Source organism: Anopheles merus, chromosome 3L (assembly GCF_017562075.2).
Source record: "Anopheles merus strain MAF chromosome 3L, AmerM5.1, whole genome shotgun sequence".
NCBI lineage: Eukaryota > Metazoa > Arthropoda > Insecta > Diptera > Culicidae > Anopheles > Anopheles merus.
In genome coordinates, this window is record NC_054085.1 from 31697467 (window position 1) to 31724380 (window position 26914).

Sequence of the window (26914 nt, forward strand, 5' to 3'; positions counted from 1 at the left end):
CAAAACCAGCCGGTTCGTGCGTTTAGTGAAAGGAAAGATTCGTTTACGGAAAGAAATAGAAACAATGGCGTTGCGAATTTCCGTTTTTACGGTTGTATGATGTATATATTTAACAACTGCATAGTGTAAAGTGTATGCCAAATGCGCACTGTATTTGTGTGCATTCCTCCCACTTTCTGTTTAATAGAAAATTTGTCTATAAAAAGGCTTCCATACACCTCTGCCCCACATAACATAAAATAACATAAACAAAAAAATCGCTTAGTACGTTAACCAACATGTTCCACTATCACCAGACCGTTGTGCGCGCTCGCACACTGCAAACCGGGGTTTTGTTTTGGAAAGTAAAACTCCTCTACAGGCTCGACTTCATGAACGGTTTCAAATACATGTGGAATGATTGATTAACAGGTTCCTGAAACGAAAAAACAAAACACAAATCAAGACCGTGTAACAACCCGTGTTGACCCGCCCAATAAGCTTACCTGATTGAGGGGGCTCTTCTTCGCCTCCTCGTACAGCCGCTCGTACACGTTGCCATCGTAGGCGCCGAGCGGCGAACCGAGCACATCGTCCGGCAGGTCAAACGAGTCGACAATGCCGACCGCATTCGGGCGCAGCTCCGTCAGCGCATCCTCCAGCTTCGCCTGCAGCCGGTTGATGTCGCTCTCCGAGATGGTGGTGAACTGCCGGAGAAAGAATATACCATGTATTAAACCCTTTACATATCACTTCAATTCGGAGTAGTGTGACGGCTTACCCGCAGCAGATCGCCGAGCGACTTCAGCGCCTCATCGTACGCGTACAGATGGTAGATCGTGCGCAGCACCTTGGCCAGCTCGGGCGAAGCCGTGGCGCAGCCCTTTTCGATCATCTCGCACCCGGACTGCACCAGGAAGGCCCGACAGTGGGCGTCGGCCGTGCGGGCCAGCTCGATCGAGGTCTGGTTGGTTGCTTCCTCCAGCGTGGCGCCACGCTTCTGCCGCTGCTCGATGTGTTCGGCTGCGAGGCGCAGTTTGCTGCAATGAAAAAGGGGTGAAAGTTTAACATTTTTGGCATATTTTGCTTACTATTTGTGCCCCCCCTACCCAGCAGCAACGGTTTGCAGGGCGCGAACGATACCGCCGATCGAATCGTCCCAATCCATGCGACGGTTTTTGCTGCTGAGGAACCGGGCCAGATACTGGACGGTGGGCACTAGCTCCTGTCCCCGCTGGGCCTGCTGCCACGCTTTCATCAAGTAGCTGCAAGTACAGCGCAATAAAGCAAGTTAATAATATCCTTTAAGAAAAAGGTGAAAAAGGTCCCAACAACCATCCCTACCGAGCAGTTTGAAGCAGGAGGACCGTATTTTCGCCCTCGTACGTACAGGCCGCCGTCACCATACCGTACGTGCCGTAAAAGTTGGAGCACGTCATGTAACCATGGCCACCGCAAGCCATCCGGCACAGCTCCACACCGGCCGCAGCGTCGGCCGTCGTGATCGCCTTCAGACAGCAGGCGATCGCGTGCAGCTCCGGCAGCCGCTCCAGATCGCCCTTGTCCAGCTCGGACGTGACCTGGTTGTACATGTCCCACAGGTTGTCCGACGTCAGCTTGAAGATGATGCTCTTCGCAAGCGCCGGGAACAGTTTGTACTGCTGCGTCAGATGGTCGATCACCTGCACTTCCGGCTGGCTGCAAAAGCAATCACTCAAACGGATTAGCAAAATGAAGAGGAACAACGTTTGCTAAAAGCTGTCACACTCACTCCGGATTGATGTGGCTCTGGCGACGGACGGCCGAATAGCGGACGGCGATCGTGACCGCCTTCGACAGGTACGCCGCCATATCGCGACAGATCACCACGCGCACAAACATCATCGTGCCGTAGGTGAGCGCCTGCGACGGTGGCTTCACGAACGTGCCGTCCTCCAGCAGTTTGGCGTTCTTCATCAGCATGTTCTTGCGCGGGATGCGCACGTGATCGAACCCGAGGAAGCCATTGTTCACCCCGTTCATGCCGAGCTTGTTGCCGATGTCGCCGATCGTGATGCCCTTCATCGGGACGTGCGACTCCTCGTCGCGCAGCTGCACGATGAACGGCTGGATGCCGTGGCACTGTCCCTTGGAGTAGAGCTGCGCCATCACCACGCAGTAGTTGGCCGTTTGTGCCACTGTGGAGCGAAAAAGAGATTTTTTTAGAAATGTGTGTGTTTCTGTATGTAGTTGGCTTTCCCAATTGACCCAATCCCATCTTACATCCTCCCGGCCACCACTTGTAAGCGGTCAGCGTTGGGCTGTGCAGCACAAACTCCTTCGTCCGCTCGTCGTACGTGGCGGTCGTTTCCAGCCCGCGCAGGAACGTCCCGTGCCCCAGCTCGGTCTGTGCGTACGTGCCAATAATCTCGCAGTTCCAGGCCCGCCCGAACCATTCGGCCTGCTGTTCCGGCGTGCCGTGCCCGAGGATGGCCGGCAGAAACATGACGTAGTGCACGGTGAGCGGATTGCCCTGCTTCAGGATGCCCGTTCCCAGCAGTCCTCCCAGCAGTGCGCTGCAATGTGTGAAGCATTTGTTTGGGGAATGTTAAGCATTGTAACTCACCCAATCGATTTGTTGCAGATACTCACGAGTAGTTGTCCACCCCGTCCTGGCCCATTTCGTTCATCTTGCGCACCTTCCGGAACGCGACCGTCGCCTTGCGGACCGATTCCTCGTACAGCTCCTTGTGGGAAAGGAAGTGCAGCGGCACCTTCTCCTGCAGCTCGGGATCATTTAGGAAGAAGTCCTCTGCGGAAAAGAAAGACAAAAAGCCATAAATAAAAACAAAGTAAGCGTGGTAGAGGGTTTCTGTTGCAGATCTAGCAATCGTGTGTGGTTCGAAAAAATGCAATGGCAGATCGGACTTGTTTAGGTTATTGGCCCAGACAAGTAGAAAAAAGGTGGCGGTTCTCGGAATCCCGCAGGTTTTCGGAACAGGCTACGACACCTGGAAGATTCGCGTCGAAGTATTTCTGCAAGCCTGGAAGGTGTGGGACGCTGTAGTGAAAGACGTTGCAGAGAAGGCTGCTGAGGGTTTCAAGAAATGGACGCAAAGGCCAAGTCATTGCTGGAGAGAATCATCCCGGATGAGTACTTGGAATGTATACAAGCAGAAGACTACGGTGAAGGTAATGTGAAACGTTCTCGAAGATACATTTGACAAGAAGTCCTGGGGAAAGCAGATGGTCATACGAAATCAGATCCCACGTCTTTAGTTGAAGGACAGGGACGTCGCTGCGCGTCCATCTTCGACAATTTGAGGATCTGATTCGGCAGCTTCGAGCAGCTGGATCGAAGCTAGAAGAAAGGGATATCTGCTCTGCCTTACAATGCTGCTAGGCAACTCAATTTTTTTCCCCGACAATTTTTGTTGATTCTTTCCAACTGTCAAACCGTCTATGTTTTAGCACGAAAATATGGCTAACTTCGATCGTTTCGTTGCCGCTCTATCGTCGTGCACTGCTTCTAGACGACCAACAGGAGTCTTTCGACGGAAAAAAATCGAAAAATAAACGGAAGCAAAAAGATTAGCGGAAAATGTCATAACTGTGGAAAAAGAGGACCCATGAAAAAGGGCTGCTCGATGAGGATGATCGTCAATCATCCTACTACGATGCAGAAATTGATTCCGATTTCGTAGTCAATTTAGGAGCCAATTCCAGAGCAGATTCCGTAATTGACTCGGGAACCAATTCCGGAATCGACTCCAGAGCCGATTCCGAAGTTGTCTCCGGCATCAGAATCGGCTCCGTAATCGAAATCGACCTGGGAATCGCAATTTGCTCTGGTAATGGAATCAGAATTATATCCAGAACTGGAATTAGCTCCGGAATAAGAATCAGTTCTTGAATTGAAATAAGAAGCTTCCGATGCCGGAACCGATTTTGACTCAGGACCTACTATCCGGAAATGATTCCAGAAATCTTCGAAGCTAGCTATCTATCACTAGTGTTTTTCATCCCTGGAAACTTTGAATCAACCGGTATTGACTTAGCAAAGAATGGAGTGTCTCGTGTTCTGATGAGCACAGAAAATGTCCTGTATCTGCCTAAACTTCGGAAAATTCTCCTGTCCATGACGAAGCTAACGCAGGCTGGCGTGGAAGTGCTCTTCAAAGAAAAAAAGGTGATCTCATTGAAGAATTCTTCAATTTAGACGGACGTGATATGGAAGGATACGCTAATCTCAGCTAAAAACGGATAAGTCGCTTAATAAGCACCAGAGCATCCGGAAGAAGATCGTCAGCAGCACGGAGGACTACAAGAAGATGATGGACAATGGTGAGGATCTGACGTCCAAGAACACGCAGTACATGATCATGTGCGAGCGTCTGAAGGCACTGAAGGACGACGAAAAAACAGGTAGGAGTTCCTCGTAGGATTTGAATTATCGCTACGCGTGTCAGGCCAAGCCAGCTATTGACACGACGTGTTGTAGATCTAGTTTGAGTTCTAGTAGTTTGTAGTTGACCAAATGCCAAAGGTAACTCACAGATAGTATAAAACACTACAATGTAAAAGTGAGTCTTATTAAAACCATCAGCTAGAATGGACCAATTTCGTTTCGTTCCTTCTCCCACCGAGCATTCGCTTTAACGTCATTTGTTTACTACGTGACTTCTTTGGCTTTGGCTTTGGCTACGACAGCAAATCGCTTGACCGGGATTGATAAGCGCGTGATTAGCGCATATTGAAAGATTCGTTCGATTCGCATTCATACATTCACAAATAAAGCCGGCCGGACGATAATCTATGTTCACAACAATCTTGAATGCGCGTTAACACTAGCAGGAGGGCACTCGAACGTGAATCGCGCAAAATAACGATGACTTGCAGGCAGCAAATGCGCGCCCGAGGGGGGGGGGGGTGGCAAGAAGGCGATCAGTGGGTCCGGCAATTAAAAATTAAAGGTATCTAGGGAGATTTAGCGCGTAAGATAACGAAATTGGAATTGAACTTCACCCTTGACCGGTTGAAGGGTGTTTGTGTACGTGTTATTTGCACTGAGAACAATTTAAAGCAATCAAGCTGGAATTGTGACCTTAGAATATGATATGCAATATTAATTCTTGGTAATAATTACCATTAAATACTCTCAATAAGATTATATATCAGTAAGAAAGACTCAGTTTTCCTTGCCAAAAGCCACCGAACTGCCTCACATTGCATTGTTTTACATCGAATTGTCCAGCAATATGGTTGAAGTGTAATCATCCCTTCCTTTCCTACCGGCAAACAATCTCAAGTGTGTACCTTTCAGCCCCTTGCGAGCATTTGTTGTTGAAATCTCCGCTTTTAATTGCTCCTAACGTACCCCTACTATTGCCTTGCCCTCTCTAGAACGATCTCGTTCGCGCTCCCAACTCTCCCAACGCCGTTGGCAGTGGGACGAGCGGGGACCGGCTAAAGCTCGTCACAGTGTCTTGCATCATACGACCGAGACCGGTTCCCGGAGCCCGTGTCATAAAGACAGTCACAGCACAACGGCAGCATTATGCTCGCACAAGCGAGAAGCTGCAAAATCCACAACGCGCGTTCCACTTTCTGACGTTGGCCTTCACAGAGGAGGCGAAAAGCCAATGTGCATCATCCCCTCCACTATGCCCCCTCTCCTTTCTCACTCTCTATGGGGTCGATCCCTCCCAGTCGCTTACCACGGAATCGCTTCTCCTTTAGCTTCGTCTCGCCGCCAACCCACCAGAGGGTAAACTCTTCGTTGTTGAACGTGCACTTGTCCCGCTCCGCCTGCAGGTCTTTGTTGACGGTACCACTGGTCGAAGGCATGGTTGGTGTGTTGTTGCTTTTCTGTTGTTGCGTCTGCTGGCGTAATTGCGCTACGTGCGCCACGTACTTTCTATTTCACTTGCAACGAAGCGCAATCCACTTTTGCCTCCTTAATAGGGCTCTTCCACCGAGCGACTGATGATGGGGTGGGCCCTTGTTCGATGAATGACTGTGGAATGACCAGTGGAAGCGTGCTGCTTTGTCGATGGGTGGAGGCTCGCGCGCCTTCCTGCGATTAGGGAGCTTGAGATAGCGCGCTCCCCCTTGTGTTCCTTTGTGTGTCACTTTTCGGGTCGCGTTCGAACACCATACACTGACCTTTGGGTGCGCTGTAATTGTGAGGTCCTGCAAAAGCAATCACGTATCCGCCCAGCTCCTTCAAGCTTTAAATTCACCCTAAAATTGTAATCGATGATTATCAGTGCGGTAATACACACACGTATCGGATCTTTCTATGTGCAGCAGGACAGCTGATAAGCTCTTATCGAAGCGGGGGATTTCGAGCCTCCCGCGAACCGCGAACACCAACCAACCTGCACAGTCCACCGTCCGTACGAGAACAGCGCAACGCAACGCAACGGAGTTGATGCTTACAGCTTTCCAAGCGCTTCACACATACACACATGCGGACGAGCATCCCCCACCCCACTGCGGGGCGACTTAAGTAATGCGTAATCTGGTCGCAACATTACGGGGTTGCTTGCTTTTTTGTTGCTGCTGCTGCTGCCCTTTATGCTGTTGTTTATTTACAATTTCATTCCCCGCTGCGAGAGAAACGTCAAACTGGCGGACTGTTTATGCGTTCGGGTTGCGTGCTCCGATTCAAACGCACGACCGTTGCAGCTTGCTTTTTCTAATTTAGGGGCTTTTTTGCATTGTTTTCAATTTTGAGGAGCTTATTATCTAATAAGCGAAATTTATAGTGAACATAAATAAAAGTTAAATTAATTAACACCTGCTAATACGTGAATAAACGTGAATTTTCTGGCCGGCAATGATTAACCGTTGTCGCAATGATCAAATTTACACCTTTATCACTACGACCGACATACCTGCGGGTATCCCATACATTTTGTTAAAAAATTAAAATTTCAAATTTAGTACAAAGGTGCAGACATTAGTCTTATTTACTTTAGTGAAGAAATGGGATTTTTATACACTCGTTTACTATTTTTTTATTTTAATACCAACTCGCCTTTTAAATCGATGTTTTACTGCTGTTCCATACAACATTTGTATTGATTCTACTGTGATACTATGAATTGTTTCTGCGTTTCTATTCATATTCTATCCAAATTATCAAAATAATTCATAAAGTACATTATTACTAATTCATTTCATATGGTGCATTGAAGCATACCATATACGGTTTCATGTATAAAACAAAATACTTAAAAAATAGTAAATGAAATTTCAAACTTCCCATTTCTACAAAAAACTGAATAAGACCAATGCCTTTATTATTAAACCAAATTTGAAATTTTAATATTAATTACACCATAAGTTTTAAGTTAAAAAGTATCACTTCTCATACAACATGTATGGGATACTCGGGTAGGCCGGTCGAAGAGATAAAGGGTATCAAATGAAAATATTAAAAAATAAAATATTTCGGAATCATCATGTGCCCTTTAAGAGAATTAAATTTCCCAAAGATATTTGCAAACATTAAGTAGTAACCAATTTTAAACCAAAAATTATTATTTCAGTTTGAAAATAAAAAAATAATTCCCGGGCATCCGGTGGTACAGTTTAAGGTTAATCAGTTTTGAATAACGTCGTTTTATTATAGCCCATGTAGATAACAGTTCCCATAACCCCCGATAACATAGCACCATGTTCGACCCACTCAAGCAAGTGTGTTGATTGAGCCCGATCTACAAGCTCCTTTTTACAAGCTCGAGCGCATGAACGGTTTCAAATACAGATGGAATGATTTGTTAACCGGTTCCTGAAACGATCGGGAGGATGTATACTGTCAGGATGTGCGCAAGTGAGTGCTATTTTCCATTGAATCTCACCTTATTGAGTGGACTTTTCTGGGCCTCCTCGTACAGCCGCTCGTAAACGTTGCCATCGTACGCACCGAGCGGCGAGCCGAGCAGCACATCCGGGATGGCAAACCCGTCCACAATGCTTACCGCGTTCGGCCGGATGGCCAGCAGGGCCGATTCCAGCTTGGACTGCAGTCGATTAATGTCACTCTCGCTGATCGTTGTGAACTGAGGGGAGAGGAAAAATCAGCAACAAAACCTGAGGGAACTCTGCCAAATCACACTCACCCGGACAAGGCTACCGATCGAGTCGAGCGCCTCGTTGTAAGCGTACAGCTCGCCTACGGTTCGCATCACCTTCGCCAGGGCGGGGGACACCCTCTGGCAGAGCTTCTCGATCATCTCGTGCCCGGACTGCACCAGGAAGGCGCGGCAGTGCGCTTCGGCCGTTTGGGCCAGCTCGAGCGAGGTCAGATTGACCGCCTCCTCGTGCGTGTAGCCGGCCTTTTTGCGCTGCTCCACGTGCTCGTTCGCGAGGCGCAGTTTGCTGAAGAATGGTGATTGAAATGTTGGAGTCAAAAATGCGCTTAAAAATCGCTTTTTTTACAATACCGAGCGCCTTACCCAGCAGCCACCGTTTGCAGTGCCTTCACAATCCCCGGCACGGTATCAATCCACGCATGGCGATTGTTTCGGCTCTGGATGAAGCTGTTCAGGTATTGCACCGTCGGCCCGAGCGGTTGTCCCTTCAGTGCCAGGTTCCACACCTTGATAAGATATCTGTGCAAGCAAACAAGAGCATGGAATAGATAAGTAACTCAGGTACAATGACTCCTCCAGTTCCGGTTACCCATACCTGGCCGTCTGCAGCAACAGAACCGTATTCTCACCCTCATACGTACAGGCCGCCGTCACGAAGCCGTACGTGTTGTAGAAGTTAGCGCACGTCATGTAGCCATGGCCACCGCAAGCCATACGCAGCGTCTCCACACTCTTGGCCGCATCGGCTGTCGTGACCGCCTTCAGACAGCAGGCGATCGCGTGCAGCTCCGGCAGTCGCTCCAAATTACCCTGATCCAGCTCGGACGTCACCTGGTTGTACATCTCCCACAGATTGTCCGACGTCAGCTTGAACACGATGCTGCGCGCAATCGAGGGGAACAGTTTGTACTGCTGCGTCAGATGGTCGATCACCTGCACTTCCGGTTGACTGTTGCAGGAAGAGAAAACGGGTAATGAAACACATCATAGCTCGAGCTCAACCCCGTGCGCTACTCACTCCGGATTGATGTGGCTCTGGCGACGGACGCACGAGTACCGCACGGCGATGGTCGCCACCTTGGCCAGATGTAGCGCCGTATCGCGCACGATTATGACGCGCACAAACATCATCGTACCGTACGTCAGCGCCTGCGACGGTGGCTTCACGAACGTACCGTCCGCCAGCAGTTTGGCGTTCTTCATCAGCATGTTCTTGCGCGGGATGCGCACCTTTTCAAAGCCCAAATACCCGTTGTTGACCCCGTTCATGCCGAGCTTGTTGCCAATCTCGCCGATCACAATCCCCTTCATGGGCATGTGCGACTCCTCGTCGCGCAGCTGCACGATGAACGGCTGGATGCCGTGGCACTGTCCCTTGGAGAACAGTTGGGCCATCACCACGCAGTAGTTAACCGTGTGCGCCACTGAAATGGTATGCAATGAGCATTTGTTCGATTATCACAGTAATCATTGATCGAAGTAAACCTTGATTTAGAAAAAGCCTGCAATAAAAAGAAGAAATTCCACAGCATCTTGCCACTTACATCCTCCGGGCCACCATTTGTACGAGCTGAGCGTAGGACTTTCCAGCACAAATTCCTCCGTCCGCTCGTCGTACGTGGCGGTCGTTTCGAGTCCACGCAGAAACGTCCCGTGACCCAGCTCGGTCTGTGCGTACGTCCCAAGCAGCTGACACTTCAACGCACGGGGCAGCCATTCCGCCTGCTGTTCGGGCGATCCATGCCCGAGCAGGGCCGGCACAAACATGGCAAAGTGGATGCCGAGTGGATTGCCCTGCCGGATGATACCGTTGCCGAGCAGACCGCCCAGAATTTGCCTAAAATCAGCACGTCAATGAGAAATTATTAACTTTTAATTCAACAAAAAAGAAAGGGAAGAAGCACAATTCTCACATGTAGTTGGACGGATCGCCATTGCCTCGATCTTCGTGGAATTTGCGCACCTTGCGGAAGATGGCCGTCGCCTGGCGGATCGTTTCCTCGTACAGCTCCTTGTGGGACAGGAAGTGGATCGGCGTTTCGTTGTGGAAGTCGGGATCGTTGGCCAAAAAGGTTTCTAGTAAAAAAAAAGGGGGAACAAAAAAGCATATTACACACAGGTAATTAATCATGTTGTAAGAAGAATTGTGAGCTTCTGTGTACGCAAAGATGAAGAATTGCGCTTGTGATTTAGATGACCTTCACCGTTGATAGGGTAGGGTGGCGTGTGTTTTTGCGCGTTTTATCTGTCCCTCCGTGACTCGTCAAATTTTGAGATGAAATCAAGAGGTCCACCATTAAGCCGGCCCGCTGTAAGGCGGCGCGCAATGGTACAGGCCCCCTGTCAGCCGATAACATTATTTGAAACTGTCTATCTTGCCCAGTGCAATCGCGGTGTGGTGCACCCCTTGGGGCAAGATAAGCCAAACAAGGAGGACAAATCTTTCCAAAAAAGCCAGAACAGTCTCGAGCCACTAATTCTATTCCCTTTTTGTTCGGTTGCATATTTACCTAGATGCTGCTTTTCCTTCAGCTTTTCCTTGCCGCCGACCCACCAGAGGGTGAACTCGTTCCTGTCGAAGCTACCCTTATCCCGCTCCGCCTGCAGATCCTTGTTCACCGTGGATGCCGGCATTTTGTGCACGGGGGTTGGTCACACTTCTAGAAACGATCGAGGAATAATTTTATTCGGCAGCTCGTCTACGCACTCGGTTCGATTCGCTGCAGCCGTCCGTTTGATCGCGCTAACCCCTAAAAAGCCAATGACCTTTCCCCCGAAGCCTCTTCGCGCACGATAGGCGGCGTAGGAAGCAAGCAGTGCTAGTAGTTGCGTACGATCCCTCACTGTTGCGTCTGCGCTAGTTGACGCGCTTCCGTAAACTAACCGCTTGCGCGACTGGTTTTATTGGCGAACAACCCCGCGCGCACACTGGAGCGCAATGCTATCGCCCGCTTTCCCGCGACGACAACCAACCCCCCCCCCCTCCCCTTGCCAAACATACCTTTCTCCCTTTATCAGATAACGAGAGAGGGCGCGCGCGCGAGCTCTCGCCCATACACCCAACCGAGAGACATGCGACAGACGGTGGAAATAGGGGGACTTTGTCCTGCTGGACTGTAGAGTTTGCAGTTTGCACCGAATGCAACGAAGATAAACGATCTCTGGTTGCTTAGTTACGGATGCGAATGTGTATGAGTGTGTGTTTTTTAAATTAAACTAATAAGGGCTCTTCCACTGCTTCGTCTATTTTCGCACTGCACTTGCTTTTAAACGAGTTGGCTCTAATGCACTTATGCTTGCGGTTATGCAAAACAAAAAAAAACATATGATCGTGTATGGGCGCATAACTGGTTCCCCCAATTTGTATGCTCACCAGTTTTATTTTCTTAAATAATAACCCCCGACACAATAACTTTGAGATAACGTTGAGCAAAACTACACCTTCTTTACATTTTCACGGTAGATTTTCCACGGATTTACAGGGTGGAATGTTTTCCCCCTTGCACTTACCAACGAACACGATCGTTCGGGACTGCGAACCAATCAATGCACCCTTCAGCGCTTCTCAACTACCGCTGGCTGCGGCTCTGCCCATTGACAGCAACTCAGCTGGCTGCGTACGGTATTCCCGACAAGCAAAAAAAGCAGTTGTCGAGATTTTGAAAAAAATGCTGAGGAGCGGTTGATTCCACTTGTTATCCATATCTTCTACAAAAAAAGCACATTTTTCACTAGAGTTAATCCGAAAAAAACTCTTTTTTTTCTACAATTTTTGTTGTTGAGCCAAAAGAACAAGAATCTGAAGAACAAGCTTAGTCTAGTCGACTGAAAAAAGAAAGCGTTACGAAACGTTACGAAGTGTTACCAACCCAAGTGCCACAAATCCACTAAACGACCACTAAACGGCTTCTAAACGACTCAAGTTCTCTACCTAAACGGAATATAGAAAGACTTCGTTTAGCAGACGCCAAACGACTCATGCATTCTAAAAATAGCAAAAAAGCTGGTGGCGCTATCTGTTGGTGGGATACCCCAACCAGTTGAGCTTCATCGCTTGGAGGAGAGCTTTCTCATTTCCTCTGTACTGTTGTATGGTTTCGCATTGAAGTTATGCATCGCTAGAACTAGAACGGCGATACGATTGTTTAAATACTAAACTCCAACGGAAACCACCAGCACTGAAGCAAGTGAGATTTGAGCAATGGTCATTGGTGTTGATACCCACGTATCTAACCACACGACCATTTATATAGATTTTTGCTCAGAAAGTTAGAAGGCTATATAGGTCATAATAAAATGCAACTTGTCGAAACACATTGCAAGAAAAGGATAGCAATATGATGATGAGTTGTAATACGCCATCTATTGATCAAACCAATGAAGCTGTGGAGCTTTCATTTTTTTTCTATGGATATTCAATTTTCCAGTCGTTTAAGCTTAATCTGTGGCGCTTGGGAAGTGATACAAAACGTGTAGGGTAAGTTAAATTTGTGTTAAATTGCTATTTTGCGCTGTTTTGCGATCAAAGTAAGGATGCGTTACGAAACGTAACGAAGTGTTACTAAGGGTTACAAAGCGTTACTTTTCATCTGTTTTTATTTCTCGTTATGATGTTTTTTTCTGGGTGTCAGCCAAATTTTCTAGTAAAATTTGAACATGGTTGGCTAGAGGATACCAGAAACGTTACGAAGCATTACGAAACGTTATATTTTTTCTTTTATTTTTTTCGTTACAGTGCTTTTTTTTGGTGTGCCTGACAGCGGCCTAACGATTAACGTTAGAAACCCAAGTGCCACAAATCCACTAAACGACCACTAAACGGCTTCTAAACGACTCAAGTTCTCTACCTAAACGGAATATAGAAAGACTTCGTTTAGCAGACGGCAAACGACTCATTCATTCTAAAAATAGCAAAAAAGCTGGTGGTGCTCTCTGTTGGTGGTATACCCCAACCAGTTGAGCTTCATCGCTTGGAGGAGAGCTTTCTCATTTCCTCTGTACTGTTGTATGGTTTCGCATTGAAGTTATGCATCGCTAGAACTAGAACGGCGATACAATTGTTTAATTACTAAACTCCAACGGAAACCACCAGTACTGAAGCAAGTGAGAATTGAGTTATGGTCGTTGGTGTTGATACCCACGTATCTGACCACACGACCATTCATATAGATTTTTGCTCAGAAAGTTAGAAGGCTATATAGGTCATTATAAGATGAAACTTGTCGAAACACATTGCAAGAACAGGATAGCAATATAATGATGAGTTGTAATACGCCATCTATTGATCAAACCAATGAAGCTGTGGAGCTTTCATTTTTTTATATGGATATTCAATTTTCCAGTCGTTTAAGCTTAATCTGTGGCGCTTGGGAAGTTAGTTAATGGGGCAAGGTTAACATAGAAACCATGCCCAATCATCAGCACGAGGGCAGACTACTCAGGAAACAGTCATGAAAAAGCTCTTGCTCTTTCTGGTATGCTGGTCTGTGGGGCAGAACGAGAAAGCACTTTGATTTTGTTCCCTGGACTGCAATCACTATCCGCAACAGCAAATTGTCAGCGGGTCGCTGCCTTCGACAGCTGACAGCTTCGTGAGCCGCGCGGCTCTGTCAACAAAACCGGGCACAAACAAAGCAGCCGCTATTTTCAAACAACGGTCAAACTTTTGCGGCCAATGATTGCGCCTTCCGTTCGCCTGTGCACCGCAAAATGAGCGTCAAAATGGGAGCGAACGTGTGCCCGATCACCGAGGAACGGTCGGGCACGGTGCGCGAGGTCGGCGGGCAGGCGGTGTGGAGTCTTTCGTCGTGCAAACCGGGTAAGCAATGGGGGGGAGGTGCCGGAAATCGCAGGCCGGCCACAATACTCCGACCGTGTCTTGTTGTCCCTCGGTGCAGGCTTCGGTGTCGATCAGCTGCGCGACAACTCGATGGAAACGTACTGGCAGTCGGACGGGCAGCTGCCCCATCTGGTCAACATACAGTTTCACCGGAAGACGACGGTGAGCCAGATTTACATCTACTCCGACTACAAGCTGGACGAAAGCTACACCCCGAGCCGGATATCGATCCGCTGCGGGACGCACTTCAACGATCTGCAGGAGGTGGAGGTGGTGGACCTGTGCGAACCGTCCGGCTGGGTCTGCATACCGATCAAGGAGTACGAGGAGATGCTGATGTGCACGTTCATGATACAGATCGCGGTCATCAGCAACCATCAGAACGGGCGCGACACGCACATGCGCCAGATCCGGATCCACTCGCCGACGGAGGGTTCGCAGTACCCGCTCGAACATCACGGCAAGTTTAGCACGATAGAGTTTTCCCAGTTTAGAACGATACGCTAGCGGTGAGGGGGAATGGGGGAGGGGGGGGGGGGGGGTAGACGAGGAGAAAGGGGACTTAGTAACGGTAACGCAAAAACTATTTATCAAAATATAAGCACATTTAATTCCAGAAGAAAACAACGACAACACACAACATAAAGAGCCTTTTTCGTTTTAACCTTTGTTGGGCCGCCTCGGCACCAGTTTTACCGTACCGCGCACTCCTCTCCAGTCTCTCCGAACCCTCACCCTTACTGCAGCAGACCACGCAGCATCGTTTCCAGCTTGCGACCGTCGGCCGCAAACTTGCGAATACCGTCCGACAGCTTGTCCGTCGACATCTGGTCCTCGTTCAGCATCCAGCGGAACGTGGCCTCGTCCATCTGCACCTTCTCCAGCGGCACCTCCTTCGCCTTCTCCGCATCCAGATAGCGCTTGACCGGTTCCGCACTCTTCTCCAGCTCGCCGAGCAGCTTCGGGCTGATCGTGAGCAGATCGCACCCGGCCAGCGCCATTATCTCGCCCACGTTGCGGAACGACGCGCCCATCACGACCGTCTTGTAGCCGAACTTCTTGTAGTAGTTGTAAATCTTCGTCACCGACACGACGCCCGGATCCTGCTCCGGCTCGAACGCTTTCTGCTCCGTGTTGGCCACGTACCAGTCGAGAATGCGGCCCACGAACGGTGAGATGAGGGTGACGCCCGCCTCGGCACAGGCCACCGCCTGCGCGAACGAGAACAACAGCGTCAAGTTGCAGTGGATGTTGTGCTCCTTCTCCAGCACACTGGCCGCCTGGATGCCCTCCCAGGTGGAGGCGAGCTTGATCAGCACCCGGTCCCGCTTGATGCCGCGCTCCTCGTACAGTGCGATCAGCTTCAAGGCTTTCGCCACCGACGCTTCCTTGTTGAAGGACAGCCGGGCATCGATTTCGGTCGACACGCGGCCCGGCACGAGCTTCAGAATTTCGCACCCGAACAGCACGAACAGCATGTCGGCCGCCTCGGACACCTGTTCGTCCAGCGTGCTGCTCAAAATACGAGGGGGAGGGAAGGAATAGATTAAATACAGAATTTGCAGCTTCAGCTACTATCAAAACTCACGTTCCCGCCTTCTGTCCGTGCTTGATGGCCTTATCGATCAGATGCTGGTACTGCTCCATGCCGGCCGCGGACAGAATCAGCGACGGATTCGTCGTAGCGTCGGTCGGCTTGTACGTTTTCATCGCTGTAAATAAAAAAGCGGCGGAAAGTTGGATAAAACGATCGTAACGAATCACTAACTTGGTGCATGTCTCCTCCAACGAACGGCCTTCCCTTGGCGGGACACACGATCGCGAGTTGTTTGCTGTCCTACTCTCACTACCCCCATGTGGTCAGTGCGACTGGTACAAGGCGGGTGAAAGGAAATCACCGTTTGACCTCTACCGAGGCACCGATCGCGCCCATGTGACCCACGTTCGAGCAAAATGGAGCAACTAAATGGAAGTAAGTCGATTTATTGAGAGCATTTAAAAATTCCAATTGGAATTAAAGTTGAAAACGCTAAAACAATTTCCCCCCTTGAGGGGATGTTGTGCCAGCGAAGCGTCAAAGCTATCGCGCGCGCGTGTTTTTTGCCACGCTACGGAGGAGATAATGGTTGTTTGAGAAGATGACGATGGTGTGTGTCGCAGGCGGCTCCACCGCACGCAAGCAACCAGTGCTGGAGAGAATCACCTTTAAGCGGTCACCTTGATCGACACTTGTATTGCAGCGAAACAAAAAAAAATCGCCATCAGGTCGCCATTGCACCAGCCAAAAAACAGTATCGAAAAGGGCGAAAATTGCCAAGCCCACGTTACTATGACAATCTGGAAAGTTTCCTTCGCGAATTACCCGTCGCACTCGCCAGCACACCTTTTGCACGCACTTTTTCTTGCCCTTCTCCCTCCGTCCCCGTTACTTACCCTCGAAGTCGCCGGTGTCGGCCACGATCGTGGTGAGCTGTTTCAGTTGTTCCAAACTCGAAGCCATTTTCGTTTTCTTCGTCTGCGGTTCAGCGCTGCTCATCGTCGACTGAAATCCAAAATTCGATGGAAGAGCTCAAGAACTGACACACGGGTGCGTAGCGTGTTGTGTTTGCGACGGTGGAGCGGTGGGGCTGTAGAAGGAGAGCTGGCGAACTAGACGCGAGGGGTCACACACGCTAAAGGCTGTGTTCGAGCTGCCGTTTCCTTTCCGTTCCCTTTCGGCAATGAGGCCCGGTGAAGCGTGAAGCGCACGATGTGCGAGTACAGCCCCGGCTGTAAAAGGTTGTGTGTTGGGCTGTCTGTGAGTGTGTGCGTATGTTAGTGTGTGTGCAAAGGGTGGGGAGGCTTCGTATACTTCGCACACTTGCAAACAGGGCGCGCGCGGTGTCGAATCCACCCAGTAGGCTTTTGGTGGTTGCTGGAGAAGTGGGGAGGTTTTTTGGAATTTTTTTTGAGGATCTTTCCAGGAATTAATATCGTCCTCACAAACCTCATTGGCTCATGTGAAAATGAGTATTGAGTCGCAGCATTCAAGTAAATTATATGCAAATTGAAGCATCGACATCGGTTTGGAACCAGTTCCGGCAAATTTAGAAAAGTTCTATATCAGCTACAAGACTGCAACTGTCTTTGAATAACTTTTTGCAATCGGGAAAGACGCGAGATTAGCGCTAAAGACGAAATTCATAAAGCCATCAAAATCGTATGCAATTAGTTCTAGTTAAGAGATTGGTGTAGTGTCAGTTCCTAAGCAGGAAGACAGGTGTGGAAACAGTGCCACAACCGGAAAAAGTTTCGTATCAGTTCCAGCATCTTGATAGGTTTAGGACTGGTTCTTGGAGTGGGTTTCGGGATTCGAGGCCAGTTCCAGAATGTTAACGGCTCGATATCAGTTTCAGAACCCGATTCCGATCCGGAGTTCCAGTGGGAATATCCTTCACTGAGAGTGCTTCTTAGTCCACTGATATAATGGGATACGTTCAGGTCGGACACAGACATAGATTCTGGATCAGTTTCAGGACCGAGGTTTATCTGGGACGAAAACCAGAAGAAGTAAGAATTAAATTCCAGTTAGAGTTACTTCTACTAGTTCTAGGTTCTTCTTCTTCTTCTTCTTTAGCACATCATCCATTGTCGGTCAAAGCCTGCCTGTACCACTAGTGGGCTCGGCACAACCGTGACACATCTATTACCATAGCAGGATAGCATTCCCTCCTACACGTATGGTGGCACGGTCCATTTGGAGCTTGAACCCATGACGGACATGTTGTTAAGTCATACTAGTTGATGACTGTACTAGCTGACCGGCTTCTTGTAGATTGCTTTGGGATATTGCCAACGACCAATACCTGTTTCGAATGCAGCTTCAATGATTGACACTTCTCAATGACTGGATAAGAATGATAACGTGTATACAATACGGTGCATCGGGCGCACATTGGTGTGAGTTATTTGTTCATTATCGCAGCTTCAAGTATTTTTATGCTTCGACAATTCTGGGGAGGGATGTTTGCACCGGATAGGACAAAAAAGAGATATTCACGATAAAAATGCATCAAATAATACAGCAGTAAAATATTACCAACAAGAAAAACCTAAAAAAAAGCTAAAACGTTTAACATAAGCACTGGAAATCTGATAAAACCAATTTAGCCCCGTAATTGTTATAAATTTTAGGAAGAATTTAAATAATTTAGAATAATGTTCCGCCCATTGGTCGCTTGCACTGTCGCGGGCTGGCTGCAATTGCTTGTCAAAATGAAACGCCTGCTGCGATGACGGGCCGTACGTTGGTGTTGGTGTTGATGTTTACAAACCGCTAGCCGTCAAACTGAAGGGAGCGTGGAAGGAGGAAGGCCTGCGCTGTCTTTTGTACGACTTCACCAGCAGCGGCAGGGAGTGGAATTAATTTATGGAGCTGTCCTCACTGATACGGCACTTACTTTGTGGGTATGCGTGAGTGAGAGAGGTTTCTGTAACTTTAAAAAAGTGAGTTTTTGTTATGTGTCGTGTTGTCCCGTGTTCACTGTAATCCACAGGATGTGTTCAGTGTAAAAACGAAGGGTGGAGTGACCACCAACACCAGCCCCGTCGTTGCCCTTGTCGCACTGCCGGATGTAGCCGAACATTCTTAACAGAGTTTGATAAGAAGAATTAAGGGCCCTCGCTCGTTTTCGTTGTGGCAATTGCTCGCGATAGCACGCACGGTCCTCTCCACTGGTTCCCAGTCGTTCCGGATGCAGTAGACCACCACGATGGATGATATAGACAATATTATTCTGCACTCGTTGCGTCAAATCGATTGGTAGGTGGTGGTTGCTGTCGACCAATATTAAGCGAAACTGACCAATTGTGTTTACCTGCCAATTACAGCGATCTTGACGAAGACATACAGGGTTTGGAGCAGTTTACGCCCGCCGTGCTGGTGCGCACCGTTTCGAAATGTTTGCTGCTAATCGATCCGTCCCTGGACCTGCCGCAAACGCTGCCGCCCGGGATGGCGCAACGGTTCACCGTTACCGCCCGGCTAGCGGAAGCCTGCACGGTTGGTGCCTTTTTCGCTTTTCGAATTACTTTCCAACGACTGATTTACTGTTTCTTTCATTCTTCTTCTTTCGTAGGCCGTCGGTTACCGGCGCGACATCGGCTACCAGACGTTCCTGTACTCGAACGTGGCCGAGGTGCGGCGCGTGTTTATGTTTCTCATCGAGCAGCTGCCCAAAGACTCGACCGATGCGGCCGACCCAGAAGCACCGCTCGACCGGGTGACGGATCTGGAGAATCGGATACTGGACAATATGCGCCATCAGCTGCGCGGACGGAAGGATCCGGCCACGCCGCTCGATCTTCGGAACGCGACGCTGGGCTGGGCGGGGAACCGCTCCCGTGCCAACATTCCGTTTGTAACGCAAAGTGACGTCACGGCTGGTACGGGATTGCATGGAAGAAAGTGGCTTCAAACGATATTAATTGGTGTTTTTTTCTCGCTTTGGCACAGAAATTAAGCAATACTGGCTACGCCGGAGCGGGTTTTGGGAGGAGGAAAAGGATGAAGTGGATCGGCGGGCACCGGACGTTGCCGCCAGCACGGACGATTCCATCCTGAAGCTGCAAGCTTACTACGCGCAAAACAAAGCCCAGTGTCCGCTTGCGGAAGAGCTTGAGGAGGCTGCCGAAACGCCCGATCGGTTAGGACAGCTGGATGCGCTCGAGCAAGAAATTGCCGCCATTGAAACGGCCATCGGCGAGTCACGGCGCGAGCAGCGCGAACTTCACGCGAAACGCCGGACAGTGGCGGAAAGCGCAAAAGCGGTGGAAAGTGTGGTCGAAAAGTTAAAGGAGGAGAAAAAGATCAAGGAACGAACGCACATCCTGCTGGAAAACCCGGAGGTGAACGTGGCCAAGCTCGAGTCGATCATTGCCGCGGCCGGCGAGAAGATGAAGAAGCTGCAAAGCCAGTGGGAAGCGCATCGGGCCCCGCTGGTGGCAACGCTGGAGGAACATCAAGCCAAAAATTCGGACCAAGTTGTACGTTGGAAAGCGAACCGCACCAGGATACGTGTGTGCGTTTCGGTTTTGAATTGTGACGGTTATAAAACGTTATTTTTTCTCTCTTCCATTTCAGAGCAAATCTCAAAAGGTGCTTGATCAGATCGAGTCCGCCCGGCACAAATCGGAGGAGGTGATCGTCGACCTGCAGACGAAGAGCGCCCTGCACGCCCGGCTGGTGCAGGAGTACGAGCGGATGGGCCGCACCGTGAGCCGCACGGCGTACACGAGCCGCATCCTGGAGATAATCGGCAACATCCGCAAGCAGAAGACGGACATCGACAAGATCCTGCACGATACGCGCAGCCTGCAGAAGGAAATCAACTCCATCACGGGCCAGCTCGACCGGCAGTTTACCGTGACGGACGATTTGATCTTCCGCAATGCGAAGCGGGACGAGTACTGCAAGCGGGCGTACATTCTGCTCGTCGCCCTGCACACCGAGTGCAGCGAGCTGACGGCCCTGGTGCAGGAAACGGGCACGGTGAAGCGCGAGGTGCGCGAGCTGGAAGATCAGATCGAGAACGAGAAGGATCGCAACGTGGTGACGAATTTGGCCCAGATCGGGCAGGATTTGGAGGAGATGCAGCGGGAAAGCCGTCGGCTGGAGGAAGCCATCCAGCAGCTGGAACTGTCCACCGGGCGGAATGGGACGAAGTAAAAAGCGGGGGAAAGTAGCTGGACGGAAACAACAAACACAGCTTTTCGATGGCATTGCGCGGGCACGGCAACGTAGGGAAAATAAAATGTGATATATTCCTCGTGACTAATTGGACCTAGAACACACACACAGCTTACACCCGAAAACAACAATCGGTCACAAGGAACAATTTTCACTTCACACAACACACCATTAAAAAACACGCTCATGTGGCAAATTGTTTGGGGGATGTTTTGCGCCAGCTGATGCCTATTTATTCAACATGTTGGTGCACAAACATTGCGGTAGTAATATTGAAAATGCACCAAACTCGTCACAAACAGTCGCGGATGGATGGAAAGGACAATTTTGCCTTTCATTTCCACCGTTCTTGCGCGCGCTCGAATTCGATGGTAAACAATACGCAAACGAGAGGGTGCCCCCCGCGCTTACAGCTTCAGCTTGGTACGTCTCCAGTGACGGCGCTTGGCGTTGTACCTGGAAATTGTGCAAGGGAAACAATCACAAATTAGCACGATAAGTTGCAGGATTAAGCACGATAAACGATAGTGGACACTTCCGCTGTGTGTGTGTGTGGATGCGGATGCGGCACAACAAAAACTTACCGGATGGTGTTACCCGTGCGCATACGGATCCATTGCGGAATGGGTCGGTTTTGCTTCAGCTTCTTGGCAAGCTTTTGCTTGATGCGGAACGTTTTGTGGGACGCCTGAAAACGAGAGCGGATAGGATTGCGTTTATTATTTCACTACTTTTGGGGTACCGTGGGCGGTATTTTCCGCGTTTTTCGGCGAATTTCCAACTTACCATTTCGTGCAAGTGTGTCTACTCGGAGACCAATGACGAAAAAGAGACCGATTGGCTGTCGGAAACGCACGAACGCAGCTTCGACTCGGCGCTGTAAACGCACGCTTTGACATGCGTTTCTTGGAAAACGCACAATCCGTCCGTCAGCTGTCAAGCCACCGGGAGAGCTGTCATAACAATTGTTTCTGGTTTGTTTTTCTCACCTTTTCGCAGGCCGGAATTTTGGGTGGTTGGGTAATTGTTTCATTTTTTTTTGCTTGGCCAGCGCGTAAAATGTTGAAACTGTTCCGTGCGCCTAGCCGGCTCGGGATCGTTGCCCGAGGGCCGCTTTCCGTCGGCCGGCGCACCTTCCTGTCGGACGCGTACCAGTGCCGGGAGGCGTGGAATGCCCGGCTTGCCACACCGCTGCTCGAGAAGATCAACCTGGACACGCTGTACTACGATCTGGAGCAGCGGTTCCAGCAGCGGAACAAAATCTCCGCCATCGATATCGACATCTACGCGAACAAGCTGGTGGACGAGTCGCACGTCGAGGAGTTGGCCGATCTGCTGTACAAGTTCCGGCTGACGGAGGAAACGTCCAGCACGCTCGACTCGACGCACCATGCGCTGGTGCGCAACTATCTCGACCACCGGTGCTACGGCCAGCTGATCGAGGTGCTGAACAATCGCATCGGGTACGGTGTGTTTTTGGACGAGTACAGTGCCAACCTGACGCTGGACCAGCTGCTCAAGGGGAAGGAGTTTCGGTATGCGGCTCGAGTCGCCACACTGCTAGCGCTGCAGGAAGATTTTTCCAACCCGATTACCAAAGCGCTCGCGCTGTACAGTTGCTACCGGTACGCGAAGGCGCCCGATGCGGAGCATTTCGACGATTTGGCCCCGGCCGACCAGGGAGCTGGGGAGGCGGCTGAGGGACAGAAGAAGAAAAAGAAGGAAGAGATCAAGGTGCGAGTAAAGTTCCTGCGCAACGAGTACTTCGACGACCATTTCGATCTGACCGACAGTCAGCTGCTGCTGGGAAAGACGTTCGTGGAGCTAGGGCGGGCGTTCGGTGGCGCTGGCAGTGTGATTGGCACGAGCTGCGAGCTGCTCGGGCTGACGATGTACAGAAAGTACGAGCAGGCGTGTGAGTTTGTGAAGCAAAACGCGGGGAAGGAGTTGAACGAGGAAGCGCTGCAAATGATCCGCAGCACGCTGGAGAAGGAGCCAAACAAGGAGGATGAACAGTTGGTGGCATTTACGGAGGCGGTTGATAAACTGGAGGCGAGCATGAAGATCGGCAAGGACAGCTTCGAAAAGCTAATCCTCGAGCAGGTGAAGCAGAGTGTGGGAGAGCATGAAAAGCAGCAAATCGAGGCACAGGCGAAGGTGAGTGGCGATGGACAAGTGTCGTAAAGGAACAGTTAAACATGTATTTCCTATTTTTGCAGCTCTACACGGAGTGGTGCAATCTGCGGCAGCAGCGGGTCGACGAGGAGCTGGAGCGGATGCAGCGAGCCAAGCGACTGCAGGAGATCGAACAGCTTGCGGTGGAGATGGAGAAGGAGGAGCAGAAGCTGTGGTTCTTCGAGAACGAGGACAAGATCGACCTGCAGATCGACAGCAAGCGGGTGTTCTATCCGAAGCGGTGGTTCGGCAAGAAGAAGAAGCCCCGCACGGTCGATGTGGATTACGTGCCGCCGGAAGTTCGACAGAGGAATTAAGCGGTCGTTTTGTGCGATGGTTCCGTGCTTTGCGTAGTGTATGAATATAAATTGATTTTAAACTTATCGTGAAATTATTTTTTTAGGTTTTTTTTGAAGATTTGGGCCCGAAACGATCGAAAATTTTGTAACTAGTTCTAAATGCATCCTGGAATAGGATGGATTGTCCCAAAGATATGTAGGTTATAGAACCGACAACGGAACCAACCCGAGCTTAGAATTGGTCTGCAACTAATCCCCAAAATTAACTTCAAATTTAAGGGGGCTTCAATACTGTCACAGGCCAAAAATTGGTTTAGATGACATCCTGGAACCGTTCTCGAATCTTTTGCGGTTTTTTGCTCCTTTTGGTACTCCTAAAACCAGGACTCGGAACTAAAATAGAATCATAAACTATGCTGGTTCTGGACCTGGTTCCGTAATTCTGTTTTTGAAGTGTTCTTTTTGATAACAATTTTAAAACTGACTCCGAACCTATCTCGATGCACGTGATGGGTAATCCGGGGTGGAGTCGTGGATTCACTGCGACTCCGACTCTGAAAAACTTAATCGGACTCTGGATTCGGATTTGTCTTCGTAATACCAAACGAGTCCAGACGATTCCCGTCACCCTCTTAGTGGTGGGAGCTTGGAATCGGACCTACCCGATTCCGATTCCATGTTCACAATCAATTCCGGAGCGAATTCCGATTCCGGAGTCGATTCTGGAGCCGATTTCGATTTCGGAACCTATTCCGGAGCCAATTCCCATTCCAAAGCCGATTCTGATTCCAGAGCCGATTCCGATTCCATAGCAGATTCCGGAATCGATTCTGGAAACTGATTCGGGACCTACTTTCTGTGATCGATTTCAGAAATCTTAAGAGCTAGCCAGAATCGATTCCGACGAAAACTTCATTTTTCCCATCACTACCTCCCATTTTCGCTCAAAAAGCCGGACTCAATCGATTCCGACTCCGACCGGAATCGGATCGATCCGGTGTAGGAAAAAAAGGGAATTATCCATCACTGCTGTATAAACGTCCTGAACATGTTAACGTTTGTTTCTTGAAGAGTTGTTTCATCCGAAGTGTCCAAATCATGATCAAGATCACAATTAAACGGTTGTAAGTTATTATTTTAAAAAAATTGCACCTGTCTGTTGTTGTAGAAACTTGACATTTGCATTCGGCAGATTTTTTTTAGCCAACTGTCAAAACGAAACGTAAACAAAAGTTCGCACAGTGGCAATATTTACGCGCTACGTGCGCACTTTTATTTATTGAACCCCGGTTGGCCCCGTTAAAAAGTAAGATAAAGCGTCTTCCAACATGTTCATCAAACCGTTCAAGATCAAGTCCAACATTCTGGTGACCGGGTCGGAGAAGAAGCGGTTGCGGCAGCGCGTGATGGCACAGTTTAACCGGCCGGACGAGGAAACGGGCACCGCACCGTCGCCACTGGCCGAGCTGTTCGGCAATCGGGCGAAGGTGTGCACGGTCAAACTCATCACCTACCACGAGGAACCGGTCACGGTGTACACCAGCGATAAGCGGCCCATCTTTTTCGAGCTCAACGGGAAGCTGCTGCCAACCGTGTACACGCTGTGGAGCTGCCCGGATCTGGTGCCGGCCTTCACTACCCACGCCACCGTGCTGCCAAAGCTGGCCAACGGGGCCGACCTGATGATTCCGGGCGTGGTGAAGAAGGGCACAAACCTGGCGTCGTGGGGACGGCACCAGAAGGACGATGTGGTAGCGGTAAACTTGACCTCGAACCGGGCCGCCGTTGGAGTCGGGCTGCTGGCACACTCGAGCAGCGATCTGTACATGTGCGGCGGGCATGGTGTGTGCGTGCGCATGATGCACGTGTTCGGTGATAAGCTGTGGGGCATGGAACCGTCCGTCTGTCAGCAGGTGCCACTGCACGGGTCGGTCGTGTCCGTGCCGACGGAGTCAGATTTTCCGCCGCTCGGCAGCGAGAAGCCCAAACCGGTGGAGGAAGCAGTGAAGCAGGTAAGGCGCAAGGTAAGAGAAATGTAAGAGACTTTCCTGTTTTTTTACCGCTCGATTAATGCTTTAGGTCACAAAAGCGCTGGAAAATGCTGCCCTTACTGCCCAGGAAGAGGAGTCGACCAGTGACGGAGATGCTTCAGACGACGAACCACAGGAGCCGGCAGAGGCGGAAAAGCCCCCCAATCCCGACGATCTGATCAAGGGAGCGCTGCTGAATGCTCTCAAGCTGCACGGGAAGAAAATTGCGCTTCCCCTACTCACCAGCACCTTCTACCCGCAGTACGTGCAGCCGGAAATTCCAGACGGGATCGAAATGAAGAAAAGCTCCTACAAGAAGGTGGGCACCTTCTTCAAGCGAATGGCCGAGGAGGGTCTGCTCGAGATAAAGGAGGAGAAGAAGGGCATCGAAAAGGTGACCGCCCTCAACTTGGAACACCCGGCCGTGCTGTCGTTCTATCCGTACAAGGCGCAGAAAGCATCCGCCGATGGGCAGGATGCGCCGGGCGGAACGGCCTCTTCCGGTGCTTCCAACCCGCTGCTCCTCACGCAGATGACGGCCATGTACGCGGTAAGCGAGCGAACGGCAAAGCTGTTCGGCTGCTTCAATGTAGCGCTCGGCAAGACGCTGGACCAGACGCAGGTGCGCAACTACATGCGCGATTACGTCGGGCGCAACAAGCTGATCAATCCGTCCACCAAGCTGGTCACGCTGGACGACACGCTGCGGGAAATTTGCGGCTGCTCCCCGGTGCAGGAGGAGCCGGAGGTGCTGGTGGGGCTGGCCGACCTGACCGAAACGGTGCTGAACTGCATGACCAGCACGTTCGAGATGCGCAGCCAGAAGGGGGCGGTCACGAAGGGCGGCAAGCGGGCGATCATACACCTGACGACGGCGACGCGCAGCGGCAACAAGAAGGTGACGCTGATCAGCAACCTGGCGGACTACGGCATCAATGTGAACGATTTCGCGAAGGCGGTGAAGCTGGGCGCCGCGGCCAGCACGACCATGACGGAGGTGCCCGGCTCGAAGGGCGAGCAGCTGATGGTGCAGGGCAACCATATAAAGTTTGTGTTCGAGCTGCTCACCACCACGTACCAGGTGCCGAAGGCGTGCATCACCGGGCTGGAGTTTGCCAAGGAGCAGAAAAAGAAGAAGAAAAAGTAATGTAGGGAGGGGAGGTAAATTGTGTGCTTGTGGGAGGGGAAAGGACAAGAAAAAGCTGTCATTAAAAAGATAACACAAATACATAAATTCCAAACAGCAATAAAATAAAATGTAGCGTTGTTCTTTAACCGTAGAGTTGGCAACCAGATTTACACACGTAAGTTGGCAACCGGCATACCCGGGTATTCCATACGTTTTGATGTAAAAAATTAACGATTTTCATAGGTAAACAATGCTTTCTATATTTTAATGCTGTAAGCAAGTAATGCAGACCAGATATTCTCTTCTATTTCATTTATTCATTAAGTTTTTTTCATTTTATTATAAAAATAACGTTCAAATTGAAATTTGGAATCGCTTGAATTTGACTCGAAAATAAGCACAATACGAAAAGAGGAAGAAGAGAAATGTCATTCTCCATACAAAATGTATGGAATACCCGGGTATGCTGGTTGCCAACTTACGTGGTAAAGTTTAAAAAAAATAAAAAAAAAATACTTACAGGCTAATTAAAATTACAATTTATGCATCAAAAAATCATAAATTAAAAGTTGAGAGACTACGGAAAATTTTAGGTTAATAAAAGCAATGAATCAAAAGTTATTGCAGTTCGAAGTTGAAAAAAATACCCAGGTAT

General features: G+C 49.8%; 8 protein-coding genes across 11 annotated transcripts; 4 read left to right on the forward strand and 4 right to left on the reverse strand.

Annotated features, from left to right (window-relative positions):
* Positions 1 to 77: 77 nt before the first annotated feature.
* On the reverse strand, positions 78 to 6528 carry LOC121598711 (probable peroxisomal acyl-coenzyme A oxidase 1). Its single transcript, XM_041925937.1, has 10 exons — positions 6339 to 6528; positions 5676 to 6201; positions 2611 to 2770; positions 2242 to 2534; positions 1751 to 2156; positions 1324 to 1677; positions 1089 to 1244; positions 761 to 1019; positions 486 to 686; positions 78 to 415 (listed from the first exon to the last, which is right to left on the reverse strand). The coding sequence occupies exons 2-10, from the start codon at positions 5803 to 5805 to the stop codon at positions 356 to 358; spliced, it is 2019 nt and encodes a 672-aa protein (XP_041781871.1). The 5' UTR covers positions 5806 to 6201; positions 6339 to 6528; the 3' UTR covers positions 78 to 355.
* A 1035-nt stretch (positions 6529 to 7563) lies between these two features.
* LOC121599815 (probable peroxisomal acyl-coenzyme A oxidase 1) lies at positions 7564 to 11494 on the reverse strand. 2 transcript variants are annotated; one of them, XM_041927901.1, is made up of 10 exons: positions 11434 to 11494; positions 10571 to 10720; positions 9974 to 10136; positions 9605 to 9897; positions 9079 to 9484; positions 8656 to 9009; positions 8424 to 8579; positions 8088 to 8346; positions 7827 to 8027; positions 7564 to 7756 (listed from the first exon to the last, which is right to left on the reverse strand). In XM_041927901.1, the coding sequence occupies exons 2-10, from the start codon at positions 10692 to 10694 to the stop codon at positions 7697 to 7699; spliced, it is 2016 nt and encodes a 671-aa protein (XP_041783835.1). In that variant the 5' UTR covers positions 10695 to 10720; positions 11434 to 11494; the 3' UTR covers positions 7564 to 7696. The 2 variants fall into 2 exon arrangements, with proteins under 2 accessions (XP_041783835.1, XP_041783834.1); XM_041927900.1 differs by lacking the exon at positions 11434 to 11494 and having other exon boundaries at positions 10571 to 10957.
* A 2040-nt stretch (positions 11495 to 13534) lies between these two features.
* Positions 13535 to 14425, forward strand: LOC121598889 (anaphase-promoting complex subunit 10). Its single transcript, XM_041926244.1, has 2 exons — positions 13535 to 13878; positions 13958 to 14425. The coding sequence occupies exons 1-2, from the start codon at positions 13770 to 13772 to the stop codon at positions 14404 to 14406; spliced, it is 558 nt and encodes a 185-aa protein (XP_041782178.1). The 5' UTR covers positions 13535 to 13769; the 3' UTR covers positions 14407 to 14425.
* Positions 14426 to 14483: 58 nt separating this feature from the next.
* LOC121598888 (probable transaldolase) lies at positions 14484 to 18082 on the reverse strand. The gene is made up of 5 exons (XM_041926243.1): positions 17978 to 18082; positions 17745 to 17891; positions 16333 to 17427; positions 15488 to 15611; positions 14484 to 15411 (listed from the first exon to the last, which is right to left on the reverse strand). The coding sequence occupies exons 3-5, from the start codon at positions 16433 to 16435 to the stop codon at positions 14637 to 14639; spliced, it is 1002 nt and encodes a 333-aa protein (XP_041782177.1). The 5' UTR covers positions 16436 to 17427; positions 17745 to 17891; positions 17978 to 18082; the 3' UTR covers positions 14484 to 14636.
* An 85-nt stretch (positions 18083 to 18167) lies between these two features.
* Positions 18168 to 20710, forward strand: LOC121598886 (coiled-coil domain-containing protein 22 homolog). 3 transcript variants are annotated; one of them, XM_041926241.1, is made up of 6 exons: positions 18168 to 18384; positions 18595 to 18700; positions 18769 to 18940; positions 19017 to 19323; positions 19394 to 19923; positions 20021 to 20710. In XM_041926241.1, exons 2-6 carry the CDS (start codon positions 18651 to 18653, stop codon positions 20603 to 20605), a joined length of 1644 nt encoding a protein of 547 aa, XP_041782175.1. In that variant the 5' UTR covers positions 18168 to 18384; positions 18595 to 18650; the 3' UTR covers positions 20606 to 20710. The 3 variants fall into 3 exon arrangements, with proteins under 3 accessions (XP_041782175.1, XP_041782173.1, XP_041782174.1); XM_041926239.1 differs by having other exon boundaries at positions 18168 to 18345; positions 18435 to 18700; XM_041926240.1 differs by having other exon boundaries at positions 18168 to 18341; positions 18435 to 18700.
* Positions 20711 to 20822: 112 nt separating this feature from the next.
* On the reverse strand, positions 20823 to 21525 carry LOC121598890 (60S ribosomal protein L39). Its single transcript, XM_041926245.1, has 3 exons — positions 21413 to 21525; positions 21211 to 21314; positions 20823 to 21082 (listed from the first exon to the last, which is right to left on the reverse strand). The coding sequence occupies exons 1-3, from the start codon at positions 21413 to 21415 to the stop codon at positions 21034 to 21036; spliced, it is 156 nt and encodes a 51-aa protein (XP_041782179.1). The 5' UTR covers positions 21416 to 21525; the 3' UTR covers positions 20823 to 21033.
* A 66-nt stretch (positions 21526 to 21591) lies between these two features.
* Positions 21592 to 23184, forward strand: LOC121598887. Its single transcript, XM_041926242.1, has 2 exons — positions 21592 to 22783; positions 22846 to 23184. The coding sequence occupies exons 1-2, from the start codon at positions 21686 to 21688 to the stop codon at positions 23116 to 23118; spliced, it is 1371 nt and encodes a 456-aa protein (XP_041782176.1). The 5' UTR covers positions 21592 to 21685; the 3' UTR covers positions 23119 to 23184.
* A 1131-nt stretch (positions 23185 to 24315) lies between these two features.
* LOC121600108 (eukaryotic translation initiation factor 2D) lies at positions 24316 to 26379 on the forward strand. The gene is made up of 2 exons (XM_041928417.1): positions 24316 to 25112; positions 25180 to 26379. The coding sequence occupies exons 1-2, from the start codon at positions 24429 to 24431 to the stop codon at positions 26275 to 26277; spliced, it is 1782 nt and encodes a 593-aa protein (XP_041784351.1). The 5' UTR covers positions 24316 to 24428; the 3' UTR covers positions 26278 to 26379.
* Positions 26380 to 26914: the final 535 nt, after the last annotated feature.

What these genes read in the sequence shown, in the direction of transcription:
- LOC121600108 (XM_041928417.1), top strand. Translation starts at nt 24,429, where the DNA reads ATGTTCATCAAACCGTTCAAGATCAAGTCCAACATTCTGGTGACCGGG. An exon ending in TGGAGGAAGCAGTGAAGCAG is followed by an intron (nt 25,113 to 25,179) that starts GTAAGGCGCAAG and finishes TTAATGCTTTAG; the next exon opens with GTCACAAAAGCGCTGGAAAA.
- LOC121598887 (XM_041926242.1), top strand. Translation starts at nt 21,686, where the DNA reads ATGTTGAAACTGTTCCGTGCGCCTAGCCGGCTCGGGATCGTTGCCCGA. An exon ending in AAATCGAGGCACAGGCGAAG is followed by an intron (nt 22,784 to 22,845) that starts GTGAGTGGCGAT and finishes CTATTTTTGCAG; the next exon opens with CTCTACACGGAGTGGTGCAA.
- LOC121598890 (XM_041926245.1), bottom strand. An exon ending in CGCACGGGTAACACCATCCG is followed by an intron (nt 21,083 to 21,210) that starts GTAAGTTTTTGT and finishes CACAATTTCCAG; the next exon opens with GTACAACGCCAAGCGCCGTC.
- LOC121598886 (XM_041926241.1), top strand. Translation starts at nt 18,651, where the DNA reads ATGGATGATATAGACAATATTATTCTGCACTCGTTGCGTCAAATCGAT. An exon ending in TCGTTGCGTCAAATCGATTG is followed by an intron (nt 18,701 to 18,768) that starts GTAGGTGGTGGT and finishes TGCCAATTACAG; the next exon opens with CGATCTTGACGAAGACATAC. An exon ending in GCAAAGTGACGTCACGGCTG is followed by an intron (nt 19,324 to 19,393) that starts GTACGGGATTGC and finishes GCTTTGGCACAG; the next exon opens with AAATTAAGCAATACTGGCTA.
- LOC121598888 (XM_041926243.1), bottom strand. Translation starts at nt 16,435, where the DNA reads ATGAGCAGCGCTGAACCGCAGACGAAGAAAACGAAAATGGCTTCGAGT. An exon ending in CGACACCGGCGACTTCGAGG is followed by an intron (nt 15,612 to 16,332) that starts GTAAGTAACGGG and finishes TTTTATTTACAG; the next exon opens with CGATGAAAACGTACAAGCCG. An exon ending in CACGGACAGAAGGCGGGAAC is followed by an intron (nt 15,412 to 15,487) that starts GTGAGTTTTGAT and finishes TATTTTGAGCAG; the next exon opens with CACGCTGGACGAACAGGTGT.
- LOC121598889 (XM_041926244.1), top strand. Translation starts at nt 13,770, where the DNA reads ATGAGCGTCAAAATGGGAGCGAACGTGTGCCCGATCACCGAGGAACGG. An exon ending in TCTTTCGTCGTGCAAACCGG is followed by an intron (nt 13,879 to 13,957) that starts GTAAGCAATGGG and finishes CCCTCGGTGCAG; the next exon opens with GCTTCGGTGTCGATCAGCTG.
- LOC121598711 (XM_041925937.1), bottom strand. Translation starts at nt 5,805, where the DNA reads ATGCCTTCGACCAGTGGTACCGTCAACAAAGACCTGCAGGCGGAGCGG. An exon ending in AAAGGAGAAGCGATTCCGTG is followed by an intron (nt 2,771 to 5,675) that starts GTAAGCGACTGG and finishes TCTTTTCCGCAG; the next exon opens with AGGACTTCTTCCTAAATGAT. An exon ending in CTGCAAACCGTTGCTGCTGG is followed by an intron (nt 1,020 to 1,088) that starts GTAGGGGGGGCA and finishes TTTTCATTGCAG; the next exon opens with CAAACTGCGCCTCGCAGCCG.
- LOC121599815 (XM_041927901.1), bottom strand. Translation starts at nt 10,694, where the DNA reads ATGCCGGCATCCACGGTGAACAAGGATCTGCAGGCGGAGCGGGATAAG. An exon ending in GAAGGAAAAGCAGCATCTAG is followed by an intron (nt 10,137 to 10,570) that starts GTAAATATGCAA and finishes TTTTTTTACTAG; the next exon opens with AAACCTTTTTGGCCAACGAT. An exon ending in CGATCGGTAGCCTTGTCCGG is followed by an intron (nt 8,028 to 8,087) that starts GTGAGTGTGATT and finishes CTCTCCCCTCAG; the next exon opens with TTCACAACGATCAGCGAGAG.